The sequence below is a fragment of the Vipera ursinii genome, assembly GCF_947247035.1.
Source record: "Vipera ursinii genome assembly, chromosome: Z".
NCBI classification, from domain to species: Eukaryota; Metazoa; Chordata; class Lepidosauria; order Squamata; family Viperidae; genus Vipera; species Vipera ursinii.
Window position 1 is genome coordinate 16,774,596 of NC_139517.1, and position 23,134 is coordinate 16,797,729.

The 23,134-nt window shown below is 45.1% G+C and overlaps 1 protein-coding gene across 1 annotated transcript in view; it reads left to right on the forward strand.

Annotated features, from left to right (window-relative positions):
• The first annotated feature begins 5,604 nt into the window (after nt 1–5,604).
• TNNT1 (troponin T1, slow skeletal type) overlaps nt 5,605–23,134 on the forward strand; it is a 28,962-nt gene continuing 11,432 nt past the window's right edge. The window contains exons 1-5 of the mRNA XM_083376619.1: nt 5,605–5,665; nt 9,012–9,033; nt 9,755–9,815; nt 12,374–12,490; nt 20,232–20,309. Of these exons, the coding sequence (XP_083232745.1) occupies nt 5,620–5,665; nt 9,012–9,033; nt 9,755–9,815; nt 12,374–12,490; nt 20,232–20,309 (324 nt within the window). The 5' untranslated portion in view covers nt 5,605–5,619. The remainder of the gene's footprint in view (nt 5,666–9,011; nt 9,034–9,754; nt 9,816–12,373; nt 12,491–20,231; nt 20,310–23,134) is intronic.

Here is a 23,134-nt window from a genome sequence, read left to right on the forward strand (position 1 = left end):
TTTTAAAAATGCATAGTTGTAATGATAGCCTGTTTTTCCTCTGGTTTTCTTAAAGGTGTATTAAGTATCAGAAAGCTGTCATTGTTATTCATTTAGGGCAGGGGTAGGCAACCTCGGCTCTTTTATGACTCGTGGACTTCAACTCCCAGAATTCCTGAGCCAGCCATGCTGAGGAGAAATGGAGAGGTTTCCATACAGAGCCATGCTGGCTCAGGAATTCTGGGAGTTGAAGTCCACGAGTCATAAAAGAGCCGAGGTTGCCTACCCCTGATTTAGGGTAATGAATATCCACATGAAGACCAATGGCCCAGTTTACTCACCTCCCTTTCATCATGAAATCCAGCCTTAATATCTCCTTATTTATTTTCCTCATGGAATTTTTGTCTGTCACTGTATAACAATGTCAACTCCTTTGAGAGAAAAGCTTCAGAGTGCTAGCATCTTAATGGAGTTGGCTGGCCTTAATAAATCCAATACATAAATAAAAATAAAGCAAAACTGTTGCCGATTTGTAAGCATCCAGGACAATATTGCTTTTTTTCCCTTTCCTTTCTACCCCCTTAAAATTTAAAGCATTCTTGCTAGAGCAAAAGAAAAAAGGCAAATCTTTTTTATTTCTTACTATTTATTTATTTATTTATCTATTTATCTATCTATCTATCTATCTATCTATCTATCTATCTATCTATCTATCTAAAGCAAATTTAAATAAATAAATAAACAACTAGACACAAAAATAGTTTTTTCCCCCATGGCATCTTAAGACTATCACTTTTTTGTTTGTAGCTCATGATTTATGCTGATTGTTTTTATTTAGTATCTTATGAATATCATTGAACGTTGTATCTTATGTTTCATGATGATTGTATTATGATTATGATCAAGATTTATCACCTGTTGCTTGCATGTACAGTAAGAGCTTATGCACGAGAGACAAATTCCTTGTGTGTCCAGTCACACTTGCCCAATAAAAAACTCTATTTCTCTGACAGGGAGGAAAATAGTGTAAAGGAAGGGTTCCTAATATTTGGGGGACAAGGTCCACACTCCCTAAAAGTGGTCAAAACCAGAAAATGGATAAGAACAGGGCAAAAATCTAATTTAAGTTAATGTAAAGTTACTCATCCCAGCTTCTGCCAACCTAGCAGTTCGAAAGCACGTAAAAATGCAAGTAGAAAAATAGGGACCACTACGGTGGGAAGGTAACAGCGTTCCGTGCGCCTTTGGCGTCTAGTCATGCCGGCCACATGACCACGGAGACGTCCTCGGACAAGCGCTGGCTCTTCGGCTTTGAAACGGAGATGGGCACCGGCCCCTAGAGTCGGAAACGACTAGCACGCATGTCCGAGGGAACCTTTACCTTTACCTTTAAAGTTTATTAAAATAAATTAAATACGTTAAATGAAGAGTTTTCCTATGCGTCCAAACATTTTCTAGATCTGTCCCACTGAAAATTAACAGGCAGCTGTGAATTTTGAAAGGCTCCAAGGCCACCCTTGAGACTTTGACAGGTCACATGCTTAAGCATCTGTCTCTAACCATGTTGATGCCAAAAGGAAGAAATGGGTGTTGTGATGGCTCAGTTAAAGCTTTGCTCTTCCCTGTTTGCACCACAGTATCAAATTCAAGTAGATAAAGGGGCAAACCTTGCATCGTGATAAATGGTTCACTTGCAACACACGTTCCCCCTTGGACCGATGTGATCACACGTGATGCTGTGGTTACAGGTTGTCCTGCAAATTACAAGTACTCCTCAACTTATAACTGCAACTGGGACCAGAATTTCTGTTGCTAAGCAAGGCAGTAATTACGTGAGTTGTATCCAATTTTACAACGTCTATGGGGATACCCAGTCATCCAGATCATGGGTGTCCCGAAGGTGATTTTTCAAAAGGCAACTGAACTTTCTTTGTTTTTCCTTGAAGACATTTCCCTTCTCATCCAGGAAGCTTCTTCATTTCTTTGAAAAAAAGCACCCTTGGGCCAATTTTACAACCTTTTTCCCCCCCACGGTTTTTAAGTGAATCACTGCAATTATTAATTGAATCATGCGGTTTTCGACTAATCTGGTTTCCCTGAATGACTTTGCTTTTTGGAAGCTGACTGGGAAGGTTGCAAATTGTGATCATCTGACCCTGGGATGCTGCAACCATTGTAAATACATAACAGTGGCACTTAGACTCATATACTGCTCCACAGTTGTTTACAGCCCTCTCTGAGTGGTTTACAGAGTCAGCCTATTGCCCCACCCCAACAATCTGGGTCCTCATTTTACTGACCTCGGAAGGATGAAAGGCTGAGTCAACCTTGAGCCGGTCAGGATCGAACTCCTGGCAATCAGCAGAGTTAGCCTGCCATACTACATTCTAACCACTGTGCCACTATGGTTCATATATGTCCATTGCCAAACACCAAAATTTGAATTTTAACCATGGGGGTGTTGCAACAGTTGTAAGTATGAGGTCATAGGTCACTTTTTTCAGTGATGTTGTAACTTTGAACAGTCGCTAAACAAATGTTTGTAAGTCAAGAACTACCTGTATTATGTCCCTGTGTTCAAAGATAGGCCATCATTGGAAATATTAACTATAGCTATTTCCAAATCTTTTCCAATTTGTAATTATTATTAATTTTAAAGATTTTATTAGCTTTTTTATTACATACATATGTTAATTTTTCAACCAGCATGCTGTCTGGATTCAAAAGCACTAATACATAATCAATCCTAATCCTTGGTTCTTTCCTCTAGCCATTTGTAGAATGAATCCCAGATTTGGTAATATTCTGTTTCTTCTTTATCTTTCAATTTCATAGTTAATCTATCCATCTCTGCCCATTCAAATATTTTTTTAATTATTTCTTCCTCTGGTGATACTCCTTCCTTTTTCCAATATTGCGCGAAGGTTATTCTTGCTGCTGTTGTGATGTGTAGAATCAAATATAAGCCTTGTTTATTAAACCAATTTGTAATTATTAGCAAACTCAAAATACTCCACAGTTGTTGATTACCAAATCTCTTCCTCATCTGCTAATTTAATAACATCTCCCATATCTGTCTCACTCTCTTTCTCTTTCTTTCATCAAGAAGAGGAACATGCTGCTGGAGAAGAAGAAGAAGAAGAAGAAGGTGAGACAACGATCAGGTCCACAGTTGTGCTTAACCATGGAGTAAACGTCTATGGAAGTTTTCAATCATCCAGGTCATGGTTGTCCCATTCATGCCTCTGCAACTGATTCCCCTGAGGTTGCTTCTATCTCATTCCGAGTAAGATAGGTTGCCGTAATGTTCAAGTGACAATTTCTCCTTATTCTGGCAGCACCAAGATGGGGAACATATGTCAGGCTTTGTCACAAATTATTTGGAGAGAATCCAGTGATTGGAAACAGAGACTTTGGGAAACGATAAGGATCATCAATGGGACTGGCAAATCTTAACCTGCTCTTTTCCCCCCCCTGCCAATTCCCTTTCTTCCTGAAAGGAGTGGGACATAGTAAATAAGATCTGGAAGATAGGGCTCCATTCCAATGGGACTGAAGGGGAATATTTGGAATTACAACAGTCTCCCAGGTTTTTCAGATTGAGGAAGGTTGTAGATCCACTACAAATTTTAAAATCCAATATTGTTTTTATGATCTGTATTCCCTCACTTACGTGCTTGAAGCTGTTTGATTCACCCTTGAAACATTTTTCCTTTCTTCTTTTTTTGCTTTTTGCCTTTCTCTTTCGATTTAACAGATTCTAACATCTGATTATTTTGCAACACGTCTTTCTTCACCTTTTGGTATCCAGAAACAACATCTGAGTGCGCTCTTTGGGTGATTTTGAGCAATCTTGGATCATTTTGAACAATGCACAACATTTTCAGTCTGTGCAGAGCCCAGAAATCTGCAAACATTTGTTGTATTCCTTAAGGATTGGGTCCTCTTTTAATGTTTGAGAGTCAGGGAGTCCAAAAATGTAGAAAGTAAATCAGTAAAATGATAATAGCTCAAAGGGCGAATTAATGCCTTCAATCTGAACAAGGAAAAGAAGCTTTTGAATCAATCTTTTTATTCTTCTCTTCTCTGAAGGAGGACAATTTCCCCTTCGTGACAGTATGGCACAACCAATGCTGATTGGCTACATTTTGCTGTATGATATTTGATTGGCTGGCATTAATTCAAAGTAAGATGGTCTCAAGTCAAAGCTGCCACCAAGACAGGAGCAGACAAAGGAAGCATGGATTCAGTTTGGGGAAATTTTCAGGCAACATTTCACACACACACACACTCAGCCACAAATATACACCCACATTTAAAGGCTCTGCCTTTCTCAGGAATGTGCTTTCCTCAAAAGTCTTTGCTGGGCCAGCTGGCGTGATCTGCTGCTTATGTGATTGTGACTCCAGCATATGTGGAAGTTTATGCAACTGCGTCCTGAGAATGTTGGGGTGGGGGAAAATCAGTTATGGAAGTTAGTGTGTTTGTTACTTCTATTTTCCTTTTATAATGTGGAATTGGCACAATCATACTTTTTAATGTTCTGGAAGGCTTTTTCAATTGCTTCAGCACCAGAACATGGCACCATATTGCCTTGGCCAACTGAATTGTGGGCTAACAACCAATGTTCAAAGTTCCTTTATAATATTCTGGTGCCTAGGGATATGGAAAGGTTTCTTGAAAAGGCAGTCAAGTTTGAAAACAGACAATTTGAAATCTGCAAAGAAACACAAGCTTGATTTCTTAAATCAAGGATTCCCAACCTTGTGAACTTTAGGATGTGTGGACTTATTTATTTATTTATTTATTTATTTATTTATTTATTTATTTATTTATTTATTTAATGAAATATTATATGCCGCCCTTCTCCCTAATAAGGACTCAGGGCGGCGCACAACAATAAAAATTAAAAACATAAAATACAAAATTTAAAAAAGAATTAAACAATAAATACAATAATTATATGACAATTTAAAAAACAGTAAAAAGCTAATTAAAACCGTAGTCAGTCCAGGCCCGCTTGTTGGAACAACCACGTCTTCAGGTCACGGTGGAAGGACCGAAGGTCAGGGGTCATCCGCAACCAATTCTGGGAGTTGAAGTCCACCCGTCTTAAAGTTGACAAGATTGGAAAACCCTATCTTAAATGATAACAGAATCTTCAGACTCCTATAAGCACTTCCTTGATTCTGCCCCTCCTTCCCCACCCCTCCACCAGAAGAAAGGTCCCAGCATTTTATCTGAGGCCTTTGGAGTGTAAAAGGAATGGTCATGGTGGGGAAGGAAATATCCATGATTGCTCCCAGTAAAATCTCTATCCATAATACAATGGATGGCTTTCCTTCCTTCGGCTAATCCCCCATCTTTAAATGAAGTCTTTCCCAACCTGGCGTCCTTGAGATGGATCAGACTCCAGCATTCATCATCTTCAGCTTTTCTGGCTCTTACGGTAATTCAATGGGAAGCTTGAATCTGACCCATTTGGGGTGCACCAGTTTGGGGAAAGTGGCCCACAGATGGATTGATTTAACTAACTTTTCCTTTTTCTCCTGGATTTGGTCTCTACCACTTCCTTCCCTCTTCTTGCTTCCTCCTCTCCCTGCCCAATATTTGTTTTCCAACCTCTTGTCTCTGCGATTTATGTTGTTTGCAGTAGCTGAAGAACCTGACCAGGCTCCTGAGCCAGGTACATTTATCCTTCACTATGTTTACTCCCTCTTGGGAAGGGGGTGGGTGGGTAAAACGCCTTGGGGAAGCCAAGATACAATCATTTCCCTCCATTCCATCTGAATCATGGTCTCAGGTACCGGACAGGCTGGATAGAAGGCACCAGCTGACGGGCTCTCCTTGGCTGGTCCAAATTCAGGGTACCATAGTCACAAACTTTACTGTGGTGCTGCAACTGAAGCCACTTCAAACACTGATTGCTTTTTGACAGCTGAGACCCCAGGCTTCCATGCTCTTGGGTTTAAAACTGACTTCTTTTACTCCTGACTTTTCTAGAGCTTAACAAAAACCTTGCTTTCTACTTCCCATGCTTTGAGCAGGGGACTATTGGTGGTTGATACTTGTAGCATTCCTGTCCTGGGAAACTTATGGTCCTAATGTACCATAGGTAAAGGTAAAGGTTCCCCTGCACATGCGTGCTAGTCGTTTCCGACTCTAGGGGCCGGTGCTCATCTCCGTTTCAAAGCCGAAGAGCCAGCGCTTGTCCGAGGACGTCTCCGTGGTCATGTGGCCGGCATGACTAGACACCAAAGGCGCACGAAGCGCTGTTACCTTCCCACGGGAGTGGTCCCTATTTTTCTACTTGCATTTTTTATGTGCTTTCGAACTGCTAGGTTGGCAGAAGCTGGGACGAGTAACAGGCGCTCACTCTGCTACGCGGCACTCGGGATTCGACCCGCCAAACTGCCAACCTTCTGATCGACAAGCTCAGCGTCCTAACCCACTGTATATAAGCCCCTTTGCAGATAGGCTGACTTTTGAATTTTTAACCATAACACCGTGAAAAATGTACATCACAGAGATAAGGCAACCCTGAAAATGTTTGTATATTTTAATTTTCACAATTGGCTTCTCTGTGGGCAATCTATGGATTAGCCATTTTTCTCGCTATTTTGTTTAAAAAATTGAGGGTCAGCTTATCTATGGAAGGGCTTATACATGAGTATATGCAAGATATATGGGTACTTTTAAAAAATATTACCATATATAATAATAAACCCATCCATAGCTATGTCAAACCCAATTTTGGGGGGGGTGTTGGCACCTAAAATTCTCAATTTATTTGTAAGTATATACAGTGTCTCCAAGAATAGCCAAGAGACAAACAATAGTGGTCCGCTTTATATAAGCAAGTGATAAAGAAGGTTATACACCTTCATGTAAGTCTACTTAGCGGATTGTGCTCTTTAGTGCTCCCTAGATAAGCACCTCCCTGTAAGTAAAAAGCTTGCATACCAGGAAAAAAAATCTAGTTTAATTCTACATAAGGGGTCATTGCTTGAAATAAGAACTAACAAAATCCATAATGTGCTAATTTATTTGCCATTGCTAGTGGCCTCTAGGGAGAGTTCCTCATAGAGAAAGTAGCACTGGAGGCAGAGTGGATACTGGGACTTGTAGAAATCGACGTAGGGGTGAATGAATTCACAGTGGTAAAAGAAAGTTGTAAAGCGTTGAATGGATTTGAAATGACATTCCTCTTGGCCATCTTGTTTCTTCATCTGCCCATTCTAAAGCCATTGGCTTCTTGGCCTTGTCCACCAAAAATGCACTCACTGCTCTTACTCCACCTCCTCCAAGGTACAGGTAGTCCTCGATTTATGACCACAGTTGAGCCCAGAATTTCCATTACTAAGCAAGATAGTTGTTAAATGACTTTTGCCCCATTTTACCCCCATTCTTGCCACAGTTAAGTGAATCACTTCAGTTGTTAATAACACTGCAGTTGTTAAATGAATCTGGCTTCCCCATTGACTTTGCTTGACAGGTGGTCACGAAAGATCATCACGTGACCCCACGTTACTGCAACCATCATAAATATATTCCAGCTGCCAAGTGTCTGAATTTTGATTATGTGACAAAGGGGATGTTGCAACAGTTGTGTGAAAAATGGTCACAAGTCACTTTTTTCAGTGCTGTTGTAACTTTAAATGGATAGTTGTAAGTCAAGGACTACCTGTATTTCCTCCTCCCCACCCATCCACATCCCCCAAAGAAAAGGATTTATGCAGGTTTCTAAAAGAACAGGCCTGGCAGGTATATTTTATAGAGATACATCTGTGCTCCTCTGATGCTGTCTGTGTGCTATGTATGTTCTGGATACATGCATGTAGTGTGTAGCAGTGTGTTCTCGCTATGTATCTATATATCTGAGAACATGCATAACCCTCTCATGTCTATAAGGGAAGCAACATATTGAAGCCCAAATGGTGGCAGTAGATATTTTTCAGTACCTATAGACATGGCTGTGATCAAACCAATGTCAGATCATGAAAACTGTATTTTGTTTGGTACCTATCTATCTCCATGTAGCAACTTCTGGGGTTTGGCTTAGATTTAGTGCTCATCTCTAGGCTCAGTTTTCAAATCAAAGTTTCCAAACCACTTTTGGGGGACAGAGGAGGGAGCTATACGCTAAGAGAGGTTAAATACCAGTAGCTATTTAAACGGCAGAATGATTTCACTTTAAGTAAGCAGTCCTATAGAAGGCCAATGATGATGGCAATTTTGATCTCTCCGGTTGCATCAAACTATAATTTCCAGCAACCCTCACCACTGTCCTGGCTTACTGGGGGGTTTAGGACAACTTGTCGCGGCCATCTCGCCAAGGCCAACTTGCCACCAGACAACTCGCTGTGGCCAACTCACTGCAGGACAACTCACCATGGGACAATTTAACGCTGTGTTAATTGTGTCGTTCAGTTACTTTTGTTATTGGTAACCACGTTTTTGTCAAAATTATTGTAATGCTTGTATTTCTGGATTGACATTTATTTTTATTTTATTAGTAGGCCATGGTTCCATTGAAATTAATATAACTTTTGTATTCGTTGGAATGTCTCATGGCGAATTGGCCGTGGGTGAGTGGGCTGCAGTGAGTTGGTTGCGGTGAGTCGGCGTTGTCCTATTCGGGCTTACTGGTGTTGGTGCAACAATTGGAAGAGGATAGGTTGTCCACCCCAGCACTGGTCAAAATACTGGGTGCCCAGATTAGGTAAGAAGCCCAGCAGATGATGACAATAATGTGAAGACTGCCTATCCAGCCCAGCAGTCTCCGATTCAGACCAATGCAGAAAAGTCACTTTATCGAAATACAGATCTAGCTAGGAGAATTCAACATCTCCAGCCGCTTAATTGGCCCCTTGTTATGAATGTGTAGAAATGAATGCCATCCCTTGTTAGGGTTATGCATAATTCAGTTTCCCTCAGTTTCCTGCATCACCTCTGACAAGTCTTTCGCAATCCAAAGTTTTTCTTCTTTCTCTGCATCTAATAATCGTCTTTCTGTCTTCTGTTTCTCACAGAGGAAGAACGTCCCAGACCGAGGTAAGAAGGGGGAAGAGTAAGCAGTTCCACTCCGTTAGACTTGCAATCATTTTTCTCCACCTTTCTCAGCTCCTGTGTCTTTCTGTAGCGAAATCCCATTTTTCCTCTGTGTTGCTATCCTGCAATCAGAAGTTGTGATTACAGCACTTGCAACCATTCGTTACAATGGTGATCCCACGACTCTGGAACAGGTGCAATGGGCATAAATACGTGCCAGTTGCCAGGCACCTGAATTTTGATCACATGACCATGGGGATACCGCAACGGTCCTGAGTGTGAACAACGGCCACAAATTACATTTTTTCCCTGCGCTCTTGTAACTTCAGATGGCTGCCAAACAAAGGGTTGAAGCTGAAGACCACCTGTAATAAGCATAGTTGTATACTTTCTGTAAAACTTGTCTTGATTGTGTTCAATATAATTCAACTTGTCTCGGTTCTCTTCACCAATCAATATAATGCAATAGTTGAGAAAGAATTTATCTGAAGATGTTATTGTTGTGTCTGTAGATTAATTTATTGGGCCTTCCCTGAAGCAAGAAACTCCCGCCTAAATTGCACCAGCCAATAATTGCACTTGGAGTTTCCCGCTTCAGGGAAGGCCCAATAAATTAATCTACAGACACAACAGTTATAGTTGGGGAGGTGGGATTGTGATACCCAAAAGAACACTTCAGTTTAACAATATTCTTCTTTCTTGGTCTGTGCTCTCCCAAACAAAGGCCAGTGGTTCCACAGTTAGCTCCTCCAAAAATCCCCGAGGGAGAGAGAGTGGATTTTGATGTGAGTATTTTCTTAATCATTCATAATCTTTTTTACATGAGTTTGTTTGCTCCCCATAGTCCTTCATATCTACAACTATTGCCAATGAATGTCATTCTTTCAAATGGAGTAGTTTGGAAAGCATAAACAGGCGGCAATGTCCTTCAGAGATTTAATTTAATTTAATTTAATTTAATAACATTTATATACCGCCCTTCTCCCTGAGGACTCAGGGCGGTTCACAGGGCAGAATAAAATAGCAAATACAAACATTAAAAAGAGATTAAACAATTGCCCTAGTTAAAAACAATAAAAGTACAATTCTAAAAACCCCAAGATAAAATTAAAAGACCAAAGATAAAACAACCCCACCAATCCCCATCAGGCTAGGCCAGCTTGTACAAACAAAAATGTCTTGAGATCGCGACGAAAGGAGCGAAGATCGGGCGCCATCCGGAGCTCTACCGGTAGCTGATTCCACAGCTCCGGAGCGCCCACAGAGAAGGATCTCCCCCTGGGGGCCACCAATCGACATTCTCTGATCGGTGGCACCCTGAGGAGGCCCTCTCTGTGGGAACGCACAGGGCGCAGGGAGCTTGATGCCGGCAGCAGATGTTCCCTGAGGTACTCCGGCCCCATGCCATGGAGGGCTTTAAACACCGTTACCAGTACCTTGAATCTCACCCGGAAGACAACTGGCAACCAATGCAGCTCACGGAGCAGAGGTGTAACGTGGGAGTATCGGGAGACTCCCAACACCACTCTCGCGGCTGCATTCTGTACCAGTTGGAGCTTCCGGGTGGTCCTCAAGGGCAGCCCCATGTAGAGAGCGTTGCAGTAGTCCAGACGAGAGGACACGAGCGCATGAGTGACCGTGCACAAATCATCCCGGCTAAGATAGGGCCGCAACTGGCGCACCAGGCGAACCTGGGCGAAGGCCCCCCTAGTCACAGCTCCTATATGATCTTCCAAGGTGAGCCGTGAATCTAGGAGGACTCCCAAGTTGCGAGCCCTATCTACGGGGGGTAATAGTTCACCCCCCATAGCCAGAGGTGGAATGTCCGAATAAACCCGGGATGAAGGTATGCAAAGCCACTCAGTCTTGTCGGGGTTGAGTTGAAGTCTGTTCCTCCCCATCCAGACCCGAACCGCCTCCAGGCAACGGGACATCACGTTGAGGGCATCACTGGGGTGGTTTGGGGTCGAAAAGAAAAGTTGGGTATCATCAGCGTACTGATGATACCCAACTCCAAAGCCACGAATGATCTCACCCAGCGGCTTCATGTAGATGTTGAACAGGAGAGGCGAGAGGACCGACCCCTGAGGAACTCCACAAATGAGAGACCTCACGGTCGACCTCTGCCCCCCTGCCAACACCGACTGCGAACGTCCCAAGAGATAGGAGGAGAACCACTGTAAAACCGTGCCTCCCACTCCCAGTCCCCTGAGACGCCGCAGCAAGATACCATGGTCGATGGTATCGAAAGCCGCCGAGAGGTCTAATAGGACTAGAACAGAGGAATGCCCTCTGTCCCGAGCCCTCCAGAGATCATTCACCAGCGCGACCAATGCCGTCTCCGTGCTGTGCCCGGGCCTGAAACCCGATTGGTACGGGTCTAGATAATCCGCTTCATCCAGGACCAGAGGGAGCCGATGCGCCACCACACTCTCAACAACCTTCGCAAGAAAGCGAAGGTTGGAGACAGGACGAAAGTTGTTCAATACAGCTGGGTCCAGGGCAGGCCTCTTGAGGAGAGGCCTCACCACCGCCTCCTTCAAGACGGCGGGGAAGATACCCTCACTCAAAGAAGCCGATATAACTGCCTGGAACCAGCTGCGTGTCCTCTCCCGGGCTGCATAGACCAGCCAGGAAGGGCACGGGTCCAATAAACATGTGGTGGTGCTCAGCCTCCCCATGATCCTGTCCACTTCCTCCGGAGTCACAGAATCAAACTCCTCCCAGATGATATCGACAAGACCACCCGTGTCCTGATCGTCAGACTCTGCCCAGTCAGAGTCCAGACCGGTCCGAATCCGAGCGATTTTGTCCGACAGATGTTGGTTAAACTCCTCGGCACGACCCTGCAAGGGATCCTCCCTCACCTCCTGATTTAGGAGGGAGCGAGTCACCCTAAACAGGGCGGCCGGGCGATTATCTGCGGACGCAATAAGGGTGGCGAAGTGGTTAGACCTCGCCTCCCTTATTGCAGCGAGATAAGACCTAATGTAGGCTCTTAGTCGCAATCGGTCGGATTCGGATCGGCTGGACCTCCAACCGCTCTCTAGGCCCCGTCTCCGACGCTTCATCTCCCGGAGCTCCGCAGAGAACCATGGAGCTCGACGGGATCTGCACCGGGTCAGGGGCCGCAGGGGTACAACTCGGTCAAGAGCCTCAGTGGCCGTCCTTTCCCAGGCTTCCACTAAGGCATCGGCCGAGCTGTGAGCAAGGAAGGCAGGTGGGGACCCCAGCGCCGCCTGGAACCTCTGGGGATCCATTAAGCGTCTGGGGCGGTACCATATTAGAAGGGCATACTGTTCACTCTTTATAATCTCTTTTTCTTTCTGATGGTGGCAAACAGGACATCCACCGCAAGCGTATGGAGAAAGACCTCCTGGAACTGCAAACTCTCATTGACGTACACTTTGAGCAGAGGAAAAAAGAAGAGGAAGAACTTGTGGGCCTCATGTCAAGGATTGTGAGTTCCAGCCAGCATGGTTTTGTGTGTAACTTGATGCTAAAGTGGTGGCCATGTTATCCTTTTACATATCGGTTTGACTTAGTTCATTTTTCTGGGCTGCCTACCACTAGATAAAATTCTGAATGGTTTCTTGGCATTTGGTAAATATTTCCAGGAGTAAGCAACAGAAACCCAAAGTCCGGTCTTGTTATGTACTGGGCTTTTCAGTCCTGCTATTGGTCAACTTTGGGCGGCAAGTATAGCTTCAATCCAATTGGTTAATACCATAGGGCCTGGCTATATATATTGAGGCAGGGATGTGTTCGTCTGTACTCCTCTGCGTGTTCTCGTTCCTGCTCATCAGAGCCCACGACATAATAGGTCTTCTAGAGCTTCCTGTCTTGTCTAGGGACCATGCTTGACTGGAGGATTCTGGGAGTTGAAGTCCACTTATCTTAAAGTTGCCAAGGTTGGGAAACACTTCCTTTAAAATATGTCAGACAGACAGGCAGACACAAACTGTATCAGTATTATCCAAACTGTGAAAAGGTTTTGCATAGTGCCATAATATTCCCTCCTTGCAAATCATCCCTGTTTCCACCGTGTCTGTGCTCCAATTCATACACTGTCTTTTGTTCTTTAAATTCATCTTTTTTGTTATAAATATGAAATCGTTCTATCCAGCCATGACTTTCTCAGTCTTCCCATTTAAAAAAAAAATCTATTTGCTGTTCTTTCATGTACTTGGTTTGCAATCTGAATCTCATTCATTGTCTCTGTGTGACCAAACCACATCAGTACAGTTCTTTCTGTACTAATATGGACTGGATATTTTTCTGTCCAGTCCACATTAATTCAGCACCAATTCATTCTTGACTTTACTTCTTGTTCTGCTTCACATACCTCTTAAGAACTCCATGCCAGCTTTCTTTTCCACTTCTCTTGATGTGTTCACCTTGCACTTCCATGTAATAAAGTGGAAGAAGCACCTTATAACTGCTTGAGAAACATGCACAGCTCACATAGACCATGTATCATCCATTATCCTTTGGCCAGGGTTTGTACATCTTTCAATTTCTCTATCCAGAATTTTCTTGAATAAAAGCTTATCCCTGCCTATGTACTCCAGTTTTTCTTCATTTATGTAAAATTTCCAATTGTTCACTGTAATCTCCTTGTCGAATACAACTGCCTTACTCTTTCATACATGAATATTCACATCTACACTCTCAGGCCAAATATATATGTTACAGAATTACATACATACAAAAGTAGAAGTAGTCCTTGATTTACGACCACAGCTGAGACTAGAATTTTGGTAACGAAATGATGTGGTCATTAAGTGAGTCATTACACGACCAGACCTGACTTTACTACCATTTTTTATCGCAGTTGTTAAGCAAATCTTATGGTTGTTGAGGGAATCCTGCAGTCGTTAAGCAACTTGGGTTCCCCAATTGACTTTGCATTTTGGAAGGAGGCTGGAGAGGTGTCAAATCACGATCAGGTGACCAGAAGATGCTGCAACCTTCATATATGGGAGCAATTCAGTGCTAAGCACCTGAATTGTGATCGCGCCATCACAGGGATGGATCATAATAACTCACTTTTTCTAAGACCATCGTCACTACATACAGGATGACCCCACCGTGGTTCTGCAAAGCCTTGAGGACTTGGCCATTTTAGCAGGCCCTGGGGCAGGGTGGTGTAATGGCCTGTTGGACCAGTCCTTGAAAGGGGAGGAGCAAGCAGAACATAGAACATAAACTCACAGGACTGGAAGGGATCTCAGAGGTCTTCAAGTCCAACCCCTTGCTCAAGGCAGGTGACTTTATACCATCCTGGTCAAATGGTCGTCCAGTTTATTTTTAAAAACCTCCAGTGATGGAGCATCCACAAGCTATTCCACTGATTAATTGTTCTCACTGTCAGAACATTTCTCCTTACTTCTTTTTAGCTAGCTTCCCCCCCCCATTGCTTCTTTGTCCAGCCCTCTGATGCTTTGGAGAATAGGTCAGTCTCCTCTTCTCTGTGACAGTAGCAGCATTCTTCCAAGCACTGGAAGGCAGTAATCATCTCTCCCCCTAATCCTTGTCTTCGATAGGCTTAAAGCCAAGAGAGAGGCAAGGGCATCTAGGGATGATAGTGCTGGAGACTGTGTGATTCCAGGAGCGTTGAAGCTAATGATCCTATTCTGGCTGAAGCGGATCCAGCAAGCCCCCAGGACTCCTTGTCTCCCCCCTTTAGGCTTTGAAGTCTAAAAAAACCCAGTTCCAAGCTGAGGAAGGCATCTAGAACAGAATGGGACAAATCACTGCCACAATGATGTCACTCCTACTTAACCCCAGCATCCCCAGCACAGCTGTGCGACCCCTGGAGTTCCTCCATGGCTGGCCCTCCACGGACACATAAGCGCGGCACACACACACACACACCCTAAATGTGCCTCTATCCAGGCTGTGTTTGCACATTACGTATTGAATTTGCAGTAAAGAAACCAAATATTGGCAGACAGATTGAACCGAAGGCGCATTGATTTAGGCAAGAAGAAGCCTTGTGGCACCTTAAAAGCTAACAAAGCTATCGCTACCTGAACTACATAAAATTCTTTTATGTATTTAAGCTTGTAGGCTACAGGAACTGCCAGGGTGAGGTCAGCTTTTTTGTTTTATGTGTGTGAGTCAGTGTTGAGATCCGGCATCCATGTGGACGTGTCCAGCTTTTTTGGCAAGATTTTCAGAGGAAGCTTGCTGTTGCCTTGGCCGTAAGGGCAGAGGTAGGCAACCTTGGCTCTTTTATGACTCGTGGACATCAACTCCCAGAATTCCTGAGCCAGCCATGCTGAGGGGAAAGGGAGAGGTTTCCAAGCTGAGCCATGCTGGCTCAGGAATTCTGGGAGTTGAAGTCCACGAGTCATAAAAGGGCCAAGGTTGCCTACCCCTGGCCTAGGGCTAAGGCACAATGGCTGGCCTAAGATCACCCAGCTGGCTTTGTGCCTTAAGCCGGACGTGGTCTTCCAGTTCATAGCCTGATGTCTTTAACCACTATGCCAAATTGGCTCTTTTATAGCGACGACAGGCGGTCCTCAGCTTACGATCACAACTGAGACCAAAATTTCAGTTGCTAAGCAAGGCAATTGTGAAAGTGAGCCGTGCCTCATCTTACGGCCTTTTCCCCACAGCCGTTAAACACATCTCTGCAGTTGTTAAGTGAATCACGAAGTGATGAAGTCATGAAGTGAACCTGGCTTCCTCCATTGTCTCTGCTTGCTGGGGAGGTCCCAAATGGGGCTTCCCGTGACCCTTGGACGGCGCAGCCGTCACAAAACACATGTCAGTTGCCAAGCACCTGATTTTTGATTAGGGGATCACAGGGACGCTGCAATGGTCGTAAGCACGCAAAACAATCATAAGCCACTTTTTTCCGGGCTGTTGTAACTTTGAAGGTCACTAAGCGAATGGTTGTAAGTTGAGGACTACCTGTATACCCAACCCCCAGATTTATACTCTCCCCCAAGACACCTCCCCCCACCAACTCAGTTTTCTTTGCTCCTTCTCCAGTGGATCCTCTCACCCTTTATTTATTTTTTATTTTAATTCCATTTATATCCCGCCCTTCTCCGATGACTCAGGGCAGCTTACAAGCTTAGCAGTAGCCTTCCACCCATTATTCGCGGCAGCCCTCTCCTTCCTTCCTAACTCCTTCCTTCCTAACTAGCTCCAGTCTTCCTACTTCCTTTCCTTATCTGGTCTCTCCAGAATCCAGCCCAATTTTGCTCCTTTCTCTCCCCCCACCCCGTCTCTGGTTCATTTCCAGCTCTTGTTATGTCACCAATGCCCCTCTCTCGCTTGCCTGTTGCCATTGTTTCAATCTTCCCTTTGACCAGACTTTCCTTCTTTCCTTCCTCCACCTTTGGCTAGGCAGCTTCAGAGTACTTTAAAGCAAGTTAGTCAGTCAATCAAAATAGGGCTGGAAGGGACCTTGGAGGTCTTCCATTCCAACCCCTTGGCTCAAGCAGGAGAGACCCTATACCAGTGATGGCAAATGTTTTAGAGACCGAGTGCCCAAACTGCAACCCAAAACCCACTTATGTATCGTCGGGTCCCCGGTGGGTGTGGCCCATTCGGTGGGCGTGGCTGCAGTGATAATGGAAGACTGGGTGGGACTTAAAAAGTTCAATCAATCAATTCCAACTTTGCGAGATCTTTTTTTCCCTTGAGAAGTTGAAATTGATTGATTGATTGATTGAATTTTTTTTTTTAGCACACAGCGGCGGAGGCCTAAAGCGAAAAGGTTTTATAAAACCCAGCTGAAGGCCTAGGACTGGGGCGCCACCCGTGGCACACGTGCCATAGGTTCGCCACCACGGCCCTTTACCATTTCAGACGGATGGCTGTCCAGTCTCTTCTTAAAAACCTCCAGTGATGAAGCACCCACAACTTCTGAAGGCAAGCTTGTTCCACTGGTTAATTGTCCTCACTGTTAGGAAGTTTCTCCTTAATTCCACGTTGCTTCTCTCCTTGGTTAGTTTCCATTCATTGATTCTTGTCTTGCCTTCTGGTGCTTTGGAAAATAAGCCGGCCCCCTCTTCTTTGGGGCAGCCCCTCAAATACTGGAATACTGCTATCATGTCCCCCTTTGTCCTTCTTTTCTCTAGACTGGCCGTACCCAATTCCTGCAACTGGTCTTCATATGTTTTTGTCCCCAGGCCCTTAATCATCTTAGTTGCTCTTCCTTGCACTTTTCCCAAAGTCTCAACATCTTTTTTTGCAAGGTGGTGACCAAAACTGGATGCAATATTCCAGCTGTGGTCTTACTAAGGATTTATAAAGCGGCACTGATGCTTCATGTGATTTTGTGACCATCAATTTCCCAGCTAAGCTTCTTTATTTAAAGCAGGGCTAGCACTGGGGGGTTTCTCCCACTCCTAATCCAGTGCTTGAACTGCTACACCAAACAGCTCAATTACTGGCAAGCCCAAGGGTCCCCTAAGTCAACCAGGCTGCCATTGTTCTTTGAATGCATTGCTCGCGAGAGGAAAGCTTTCTATAGATTTTTTTTTAAAATCCCATTTATATCCCGCCCTTCTCCGAAGACTCAGGGCGGCTTCCAATCTAAAGCACAATGTGCTTAGCAATAGGTTTATAGTGGATGGCCTTCTATTACTGTCACTGGTTTCATCCCGGTGTTGGTTTTTTTCGGGGGGAGGGAGGGAGGTTGTTGAGGGGGTTGTGCGTTTCGGTAAGTTTTTTTTATATTTTCATTTACACGAAACCTTTTTCAGAATATATTTTAGGATGATTTGTGTCTTCAAAGCAGCATTGACTTTTGGCAACTGCCTGGACTAGTCCTTGCACTTTTCTTAGAATATATATTTTTTTCCAAAAGAGGTTTGCCATTCCCTCCTTCCTAGAGCTGAGAGAGAATGACTGGCCCAAGGTCACCCAACTGACTTTCTGTTTAAGGCAGGATTAGAACTCACAGCCTCCTGGCTTCCAGCCAGCTGCCTTCACCTCTACACTAAAATGGCTCATCCTTTACAGTTTAGCCTCCATTTATTTTCCTCCCTTTATTCTCAGCTCGTATAGAGGTACTCCTCGACTGATGACCACAATTGGGCCCAAACTTTTTGTTGTTAAGTGAAAGATTGTCAAGGGAGTTTTGCCCTGTTTTACGACCTTTCTTGCCACAGTGGTTAAGTGAATCCCAGCAGTTTAGTAACCAGGTTGTTATGTGAATCTGGCTTCCCCACTGACTTGGCTAGTGAGAAGGTTGCACACACTTTTCCGTGCCGTTGTAATGGTCACTAAACGAACTGTTGTAAGTTGAGGACTACCTCTATTGCCCGATTAATTTCCTATTTTGTTTTTTTTTCTATTGTAATTTTCCATCTCTGCCAACTATAATAAGTAGAACTGTCTTTGTAATTGTAATTTTCCAAGGGAACAAAATGTTGCTTTTCACTGCCACCTGGTGGCTGATTATGCACCATGATGCAAGTTGAATCCAAAAGATAAAAGATACAGTTAGTCCTCGGCTTACAACCACAATTGGGACCAGAATTTCTGTTGCTAAGCAAGCTGGTTGTTAAGTGAGACATGACCGTTTGTATGACCTTTTTGGATGGTTGTTAAGCAAACCAATGCAGTTATTAAGTGAATCACATACAGGTAGTCCTTACGACCACCATTGAGCCCATATTTTTCTGTCGTTAAGGGAAACATTTGTTAAGTGAGTTTTGCCCCATTTTATGACCTTTCTTGGCATAGTTGTTAAGTGAATCACTGCTGTTGATGAGTTAATAACATGTTTGTTAAGTGAATCTGGCTTCCCCACTGACTCTGCTTGTCAGAAGGCTGCAAAAGGGGATCACGTGACCCTGGGACACTGCAACCGTCATAAATATGAACCAGTTGCCAAGCATCCGAATTTTGATCATTGGACCATGGGGATGCTGCAAAGGTCGTAACTGTGAAAAATGGTCATAAATCACATTTTTCAGTGCTGTTTGTAACTTTGAACGGTCACTAAACGAACTGCCGTACGTCGAGGACTACCTATAGTCATTAAGCGAATCCAGCTTCTCCCATTGGCTCTGCTGCCAGAAGCCAGCTGGGAAAGGTAGCAGATGGCCATCCCATGACCCCAAAACATTGCAACCACCATAAATACGTGCTACTGGCCAGGCACCCAAATTTTGATCACATGGCCACGAGGAGGTTGCATTGGTCATATGTGTGAGGAACAGTCAGAAGTCACTTTTTCCAATGCTGTTGTATCTTCAAACGGCTGCTAAATGAATGGTTGTAAATCGGGGACTATCCGTAGTTGCATTCCCGGATAATTAAGTGTAATCATTCCTGAAATTATGAGCAAAACCTGCATTTATTTGGAATTACATTTCTCAGATAGAGGTTTCCAAAAACCAAAAAACATATGTCCAGTGGCAGGTGAGAGAGGAAGCTGTTCTTTTGAAAACCTAGATGTGAGAAATTCTCAAATATAGATGATTATTATTTAATCACTGGTCACTTAGTGACCATTTGAAGTTACAATAGACTTCCCAAAAGTTATTTACGACCTGGTTTCAGAGTTCTGGTGGCTGTACACCCCCATGTGGTCACATTACCCAGTGGTGGGATTCAAATACTGTATGTGAACAACTGGTTCTCTGTGTGGATACCGCTTCCGGAAGTCCATTCTGGGCCTGGGCAACAAAAAATTAGCTACCGCTTCTGCCGAAGTGGTGTGAACTGGCTGAATCCCACCACTGACATTACCCCATTTTGACCACTAGAACACTGATTCACCTTTACAACCATTTGCAGCATTCTACAATCACATGACCATGATTTGTAAGATTTTTTTTTTTGCCAGTTTCTGGCCTCTTCGGTCACTTTCCAGAAAAAATGCTTCTAGAAATACACTGATTCATTTAACGACTGCAACATTTGCTTAATGACCACCACATTCACTTAACAAAACTAGCATTCACTTAATGATCACCACAAACATTGAGTTCAATCACGTAGGTGCCTTGACTTATGACCCGTCGTGACAGACATTCCAGGCTCCATTACAGTCTCAAGTGGAGGGCCACCTGTACATATCGTGCTTTCATGTGCCAATAGAGCCCCACCATTTTCTGAAAGGAAGGGAGTGGGGAATATATCCTCATACCCTTGGCTGAAATTGGCTTTGATGAATTCACCTTACTGAATGCCACAGAGTCCGAGTCATCGTTTGTGTCCTTTGACAGGAACATCGTAGGGCAGAGCGTGCCGAACAAGTACGAGTCCGCACTGAGAAAGAACGGGAGCGGCAGGCCAAGCTTGCTGTAAGTATCATAATCTTTTAGGACAGGGGTCTTCAAACTTGGCCCTTTTATGACTTGTGGACTTCAATTCCCAGAATTCCTCAGCCAGCGTGCCTGGCTGAGGTATTCTGGGAATTGAAGTCCACAAGTCATAAAAGGGCCAAGTGTGAAGACCCCTATTTTAAGATGAAGCAGGAGAGGGTATAAAACTGTTGACGATGCACTGATGATGTCACCTAGTTGGGTAATGAGCCGTCTGCAAGCAAACAATCAAGCTCAGAGAACACCAAGAACTCAACAGTTTAAAACCTTTGAAATCTCAGCAGGTATTAAGGTCTTAAATTTATTAATTTAGGCTCTTCATTTTCAGCTTCCTTTTAAATCAGCTAGTATATTTGGTGATCAATAAGTGAGAAACTGCAATTTGACTCTGAATCATGAAAAGTCAACACTGTGATCTAACTGAAGTCTGAAAATAGCCAGGAAGGTGTTTTATTGGAACGCCTGTGCTAAAACAAGGAATTAACACTTTAAATTGGTTTATTTTTAGTTATTTTAAAGATTTTGAAAGATTGTTTTCTGAGTTTGAATTGCCTTCAATACATGCTTGACAATGTAATGCAAACGTATTTACTAAACAGTATGGCCCAGATCGAGGGTAGGCAACCTTGGCTCTTTTATGACTCGTGGACTTCAACTCCCAGAATTCCTGAGCCAGCCATGCTGAGGGGAAAGGGAGAGGTTTTCAAGCTGAGCAATGCTGGCTCAGGAATTCTGGGAGTTGAAGTCCACGAGCCATAAAAGAGCCAAGGTTGCCTACCCCTGGCCCAGATGCTTAACAAACTCGGAGGTATCTGTAATTTTACATTCTTTAGAACTGTGATCTAAAGGTTGGAGGCCCCCAGCCTTTATGGCTTGACAGCCTGGCAGTTGGGGAGAAGGGAATCGGGCCGTGCAAGTGGCAGACCAGGTTGCATTTGTGTGTACGCCAGCCTGCCCCTTGCACAAGTTGGGTTGCATGGGTGCATGCCGGCTTGTCGCTCATGCAAGTTGAGCTGTGTGCGCGCACATGTGTGCTCAACTGCCACTCATGTTGGGGACCCCTGCTTTAGAAGATGCTGCACTAGAATGGGAACCAAGAGTTTGATTTTATAAGATATGAAAACGTAAAGTGAATGTTAGCTGTATATTGGTTTTGTTGTTGATCTAGGGCAGGGGTCGGCAACCGGAAAAAGGAAAAGAGCCACTCAGAACCGGTTCCATCACACAAACAAAAAAGTGGGAGCCGCAAAAAGTGTGCACGCGTGCGTCCACTCAGGCGCATGCGCAAAAAACATTTTGCACATGCGCAAAATGGGAGGCACCTGCGCGGCGACGGGTCTCCCCTTTGGAAAGGTGCGCGCCATCCCGTTCTGAGACCTGCCGCGTTCGTCAAACATGGATGAACGCGGCAGCTGTGCAAACGGGACGGCGGCGGTTTGGAGAGTGCGCGCGCACCTCTCCCAAGCCGCCGCCGCCATCCCATCCGGAGACCTGAACGCGGCAGCTGTGCAAACGGGACGGCGGCGGTTTGGACAGTGCGCGCGCACCTCTCCCAAGCTGCCGCCGTCCCGTCCGGAGACCTGCCGCGTTCGTCAAACATGGACAAACGCGGCAGCTGTGCAAACAGGATGGTGGCGGTTTGGAGAGTGCATGCGCACCTCCCCCAAGCCGCCACCGCTGTCCCATCCAGAGACCTGAACGCGGCAGCTGTGCAAATGGGACGCCGGCGGTTTGGAGAGTGCGCGCGCACCTCCCCCAAGCCGCCGCCGCCATCCCGTCCGGAGACCTGAACGCGGCAGCTGTGCAAACGGGACGGTGGCGGTTTGGAGAGTGCGCGCGCACCTCTCCCAAGCCGCTGCCGCCGTCCCGTCCGGAGACCTGCCGCGTTCGTCCATGTTTGACGAACGCAGTAGGTGTCCGAACCACCATAAAAAAGCGATGCAATTTCTCCTCAAGAGAGAATGGTGCAGACAGACACCTAAAGCCTGAAAGGTCAGTCTCACTGCGTCACCACAGCCCAGATTCTTGTCAGAGCAAGACACCTGCTCGTTGCGGGATGCAGCCCAGGCCAAGTGCAATGCCAGGAGGAATGGGATAATAACATTAGCAGCACTATTACTTAACAACAACGCTGCGACGATCGGAAGTAAGAAGGGGACAAGCACTTATGAAGCACAACAAGTTCTCCACTAGTGCCAGCTACAGGATCCCCGACTGTCTCTCAGACGCGCCTTTACTGTATTCCTTACACGACGTCCAGACTGTGGCTCCCTCCTTTCCAGCCTCGATCCACTGGGAGCGGGGGACGGTCGGGGGGGGAGGAACAAGAGGGAAGATGCCGAAGGTCCGCCCCTGGCACCTCCTTGCTGCATTTTTTTTTACCAGGGAGGGAGGAGGACTTACCTGCGTGGCCCTGCCTGGCTGGTCCTTAGAGTGGGAGGCACAGCGAGATCGTCCCCCCCCTCAAGAGAGAGACAGCCCGAGAAGCCAGACCAGAGGCGGTGTCGGGTTTCTTCACCCCACCTCCCCGCACTCAAAGGTCGCCAAGCACTTTAGCGGACCCGTCAGTTTCTTCTGGCGAAGCTGCGGCCAAAGCTGCTACTTTGCAAAGACTGCGGGCAAATCGCTCCCCTCTCCCACCCCTCCTCCTTCTCCGACCGGCCGGGCCGCCAACCTCTTTTTTGCTAGTTTCTAGGGCAACTGAGTAATGCTCAGCGCAGCCTTCCTGCGGGAACTGTCGCCCCCGCGTGCGCTCGCACGGACATCCGAGCCCTGTCTAGGCCTGGGGAGGGGGGGAGTGTGCC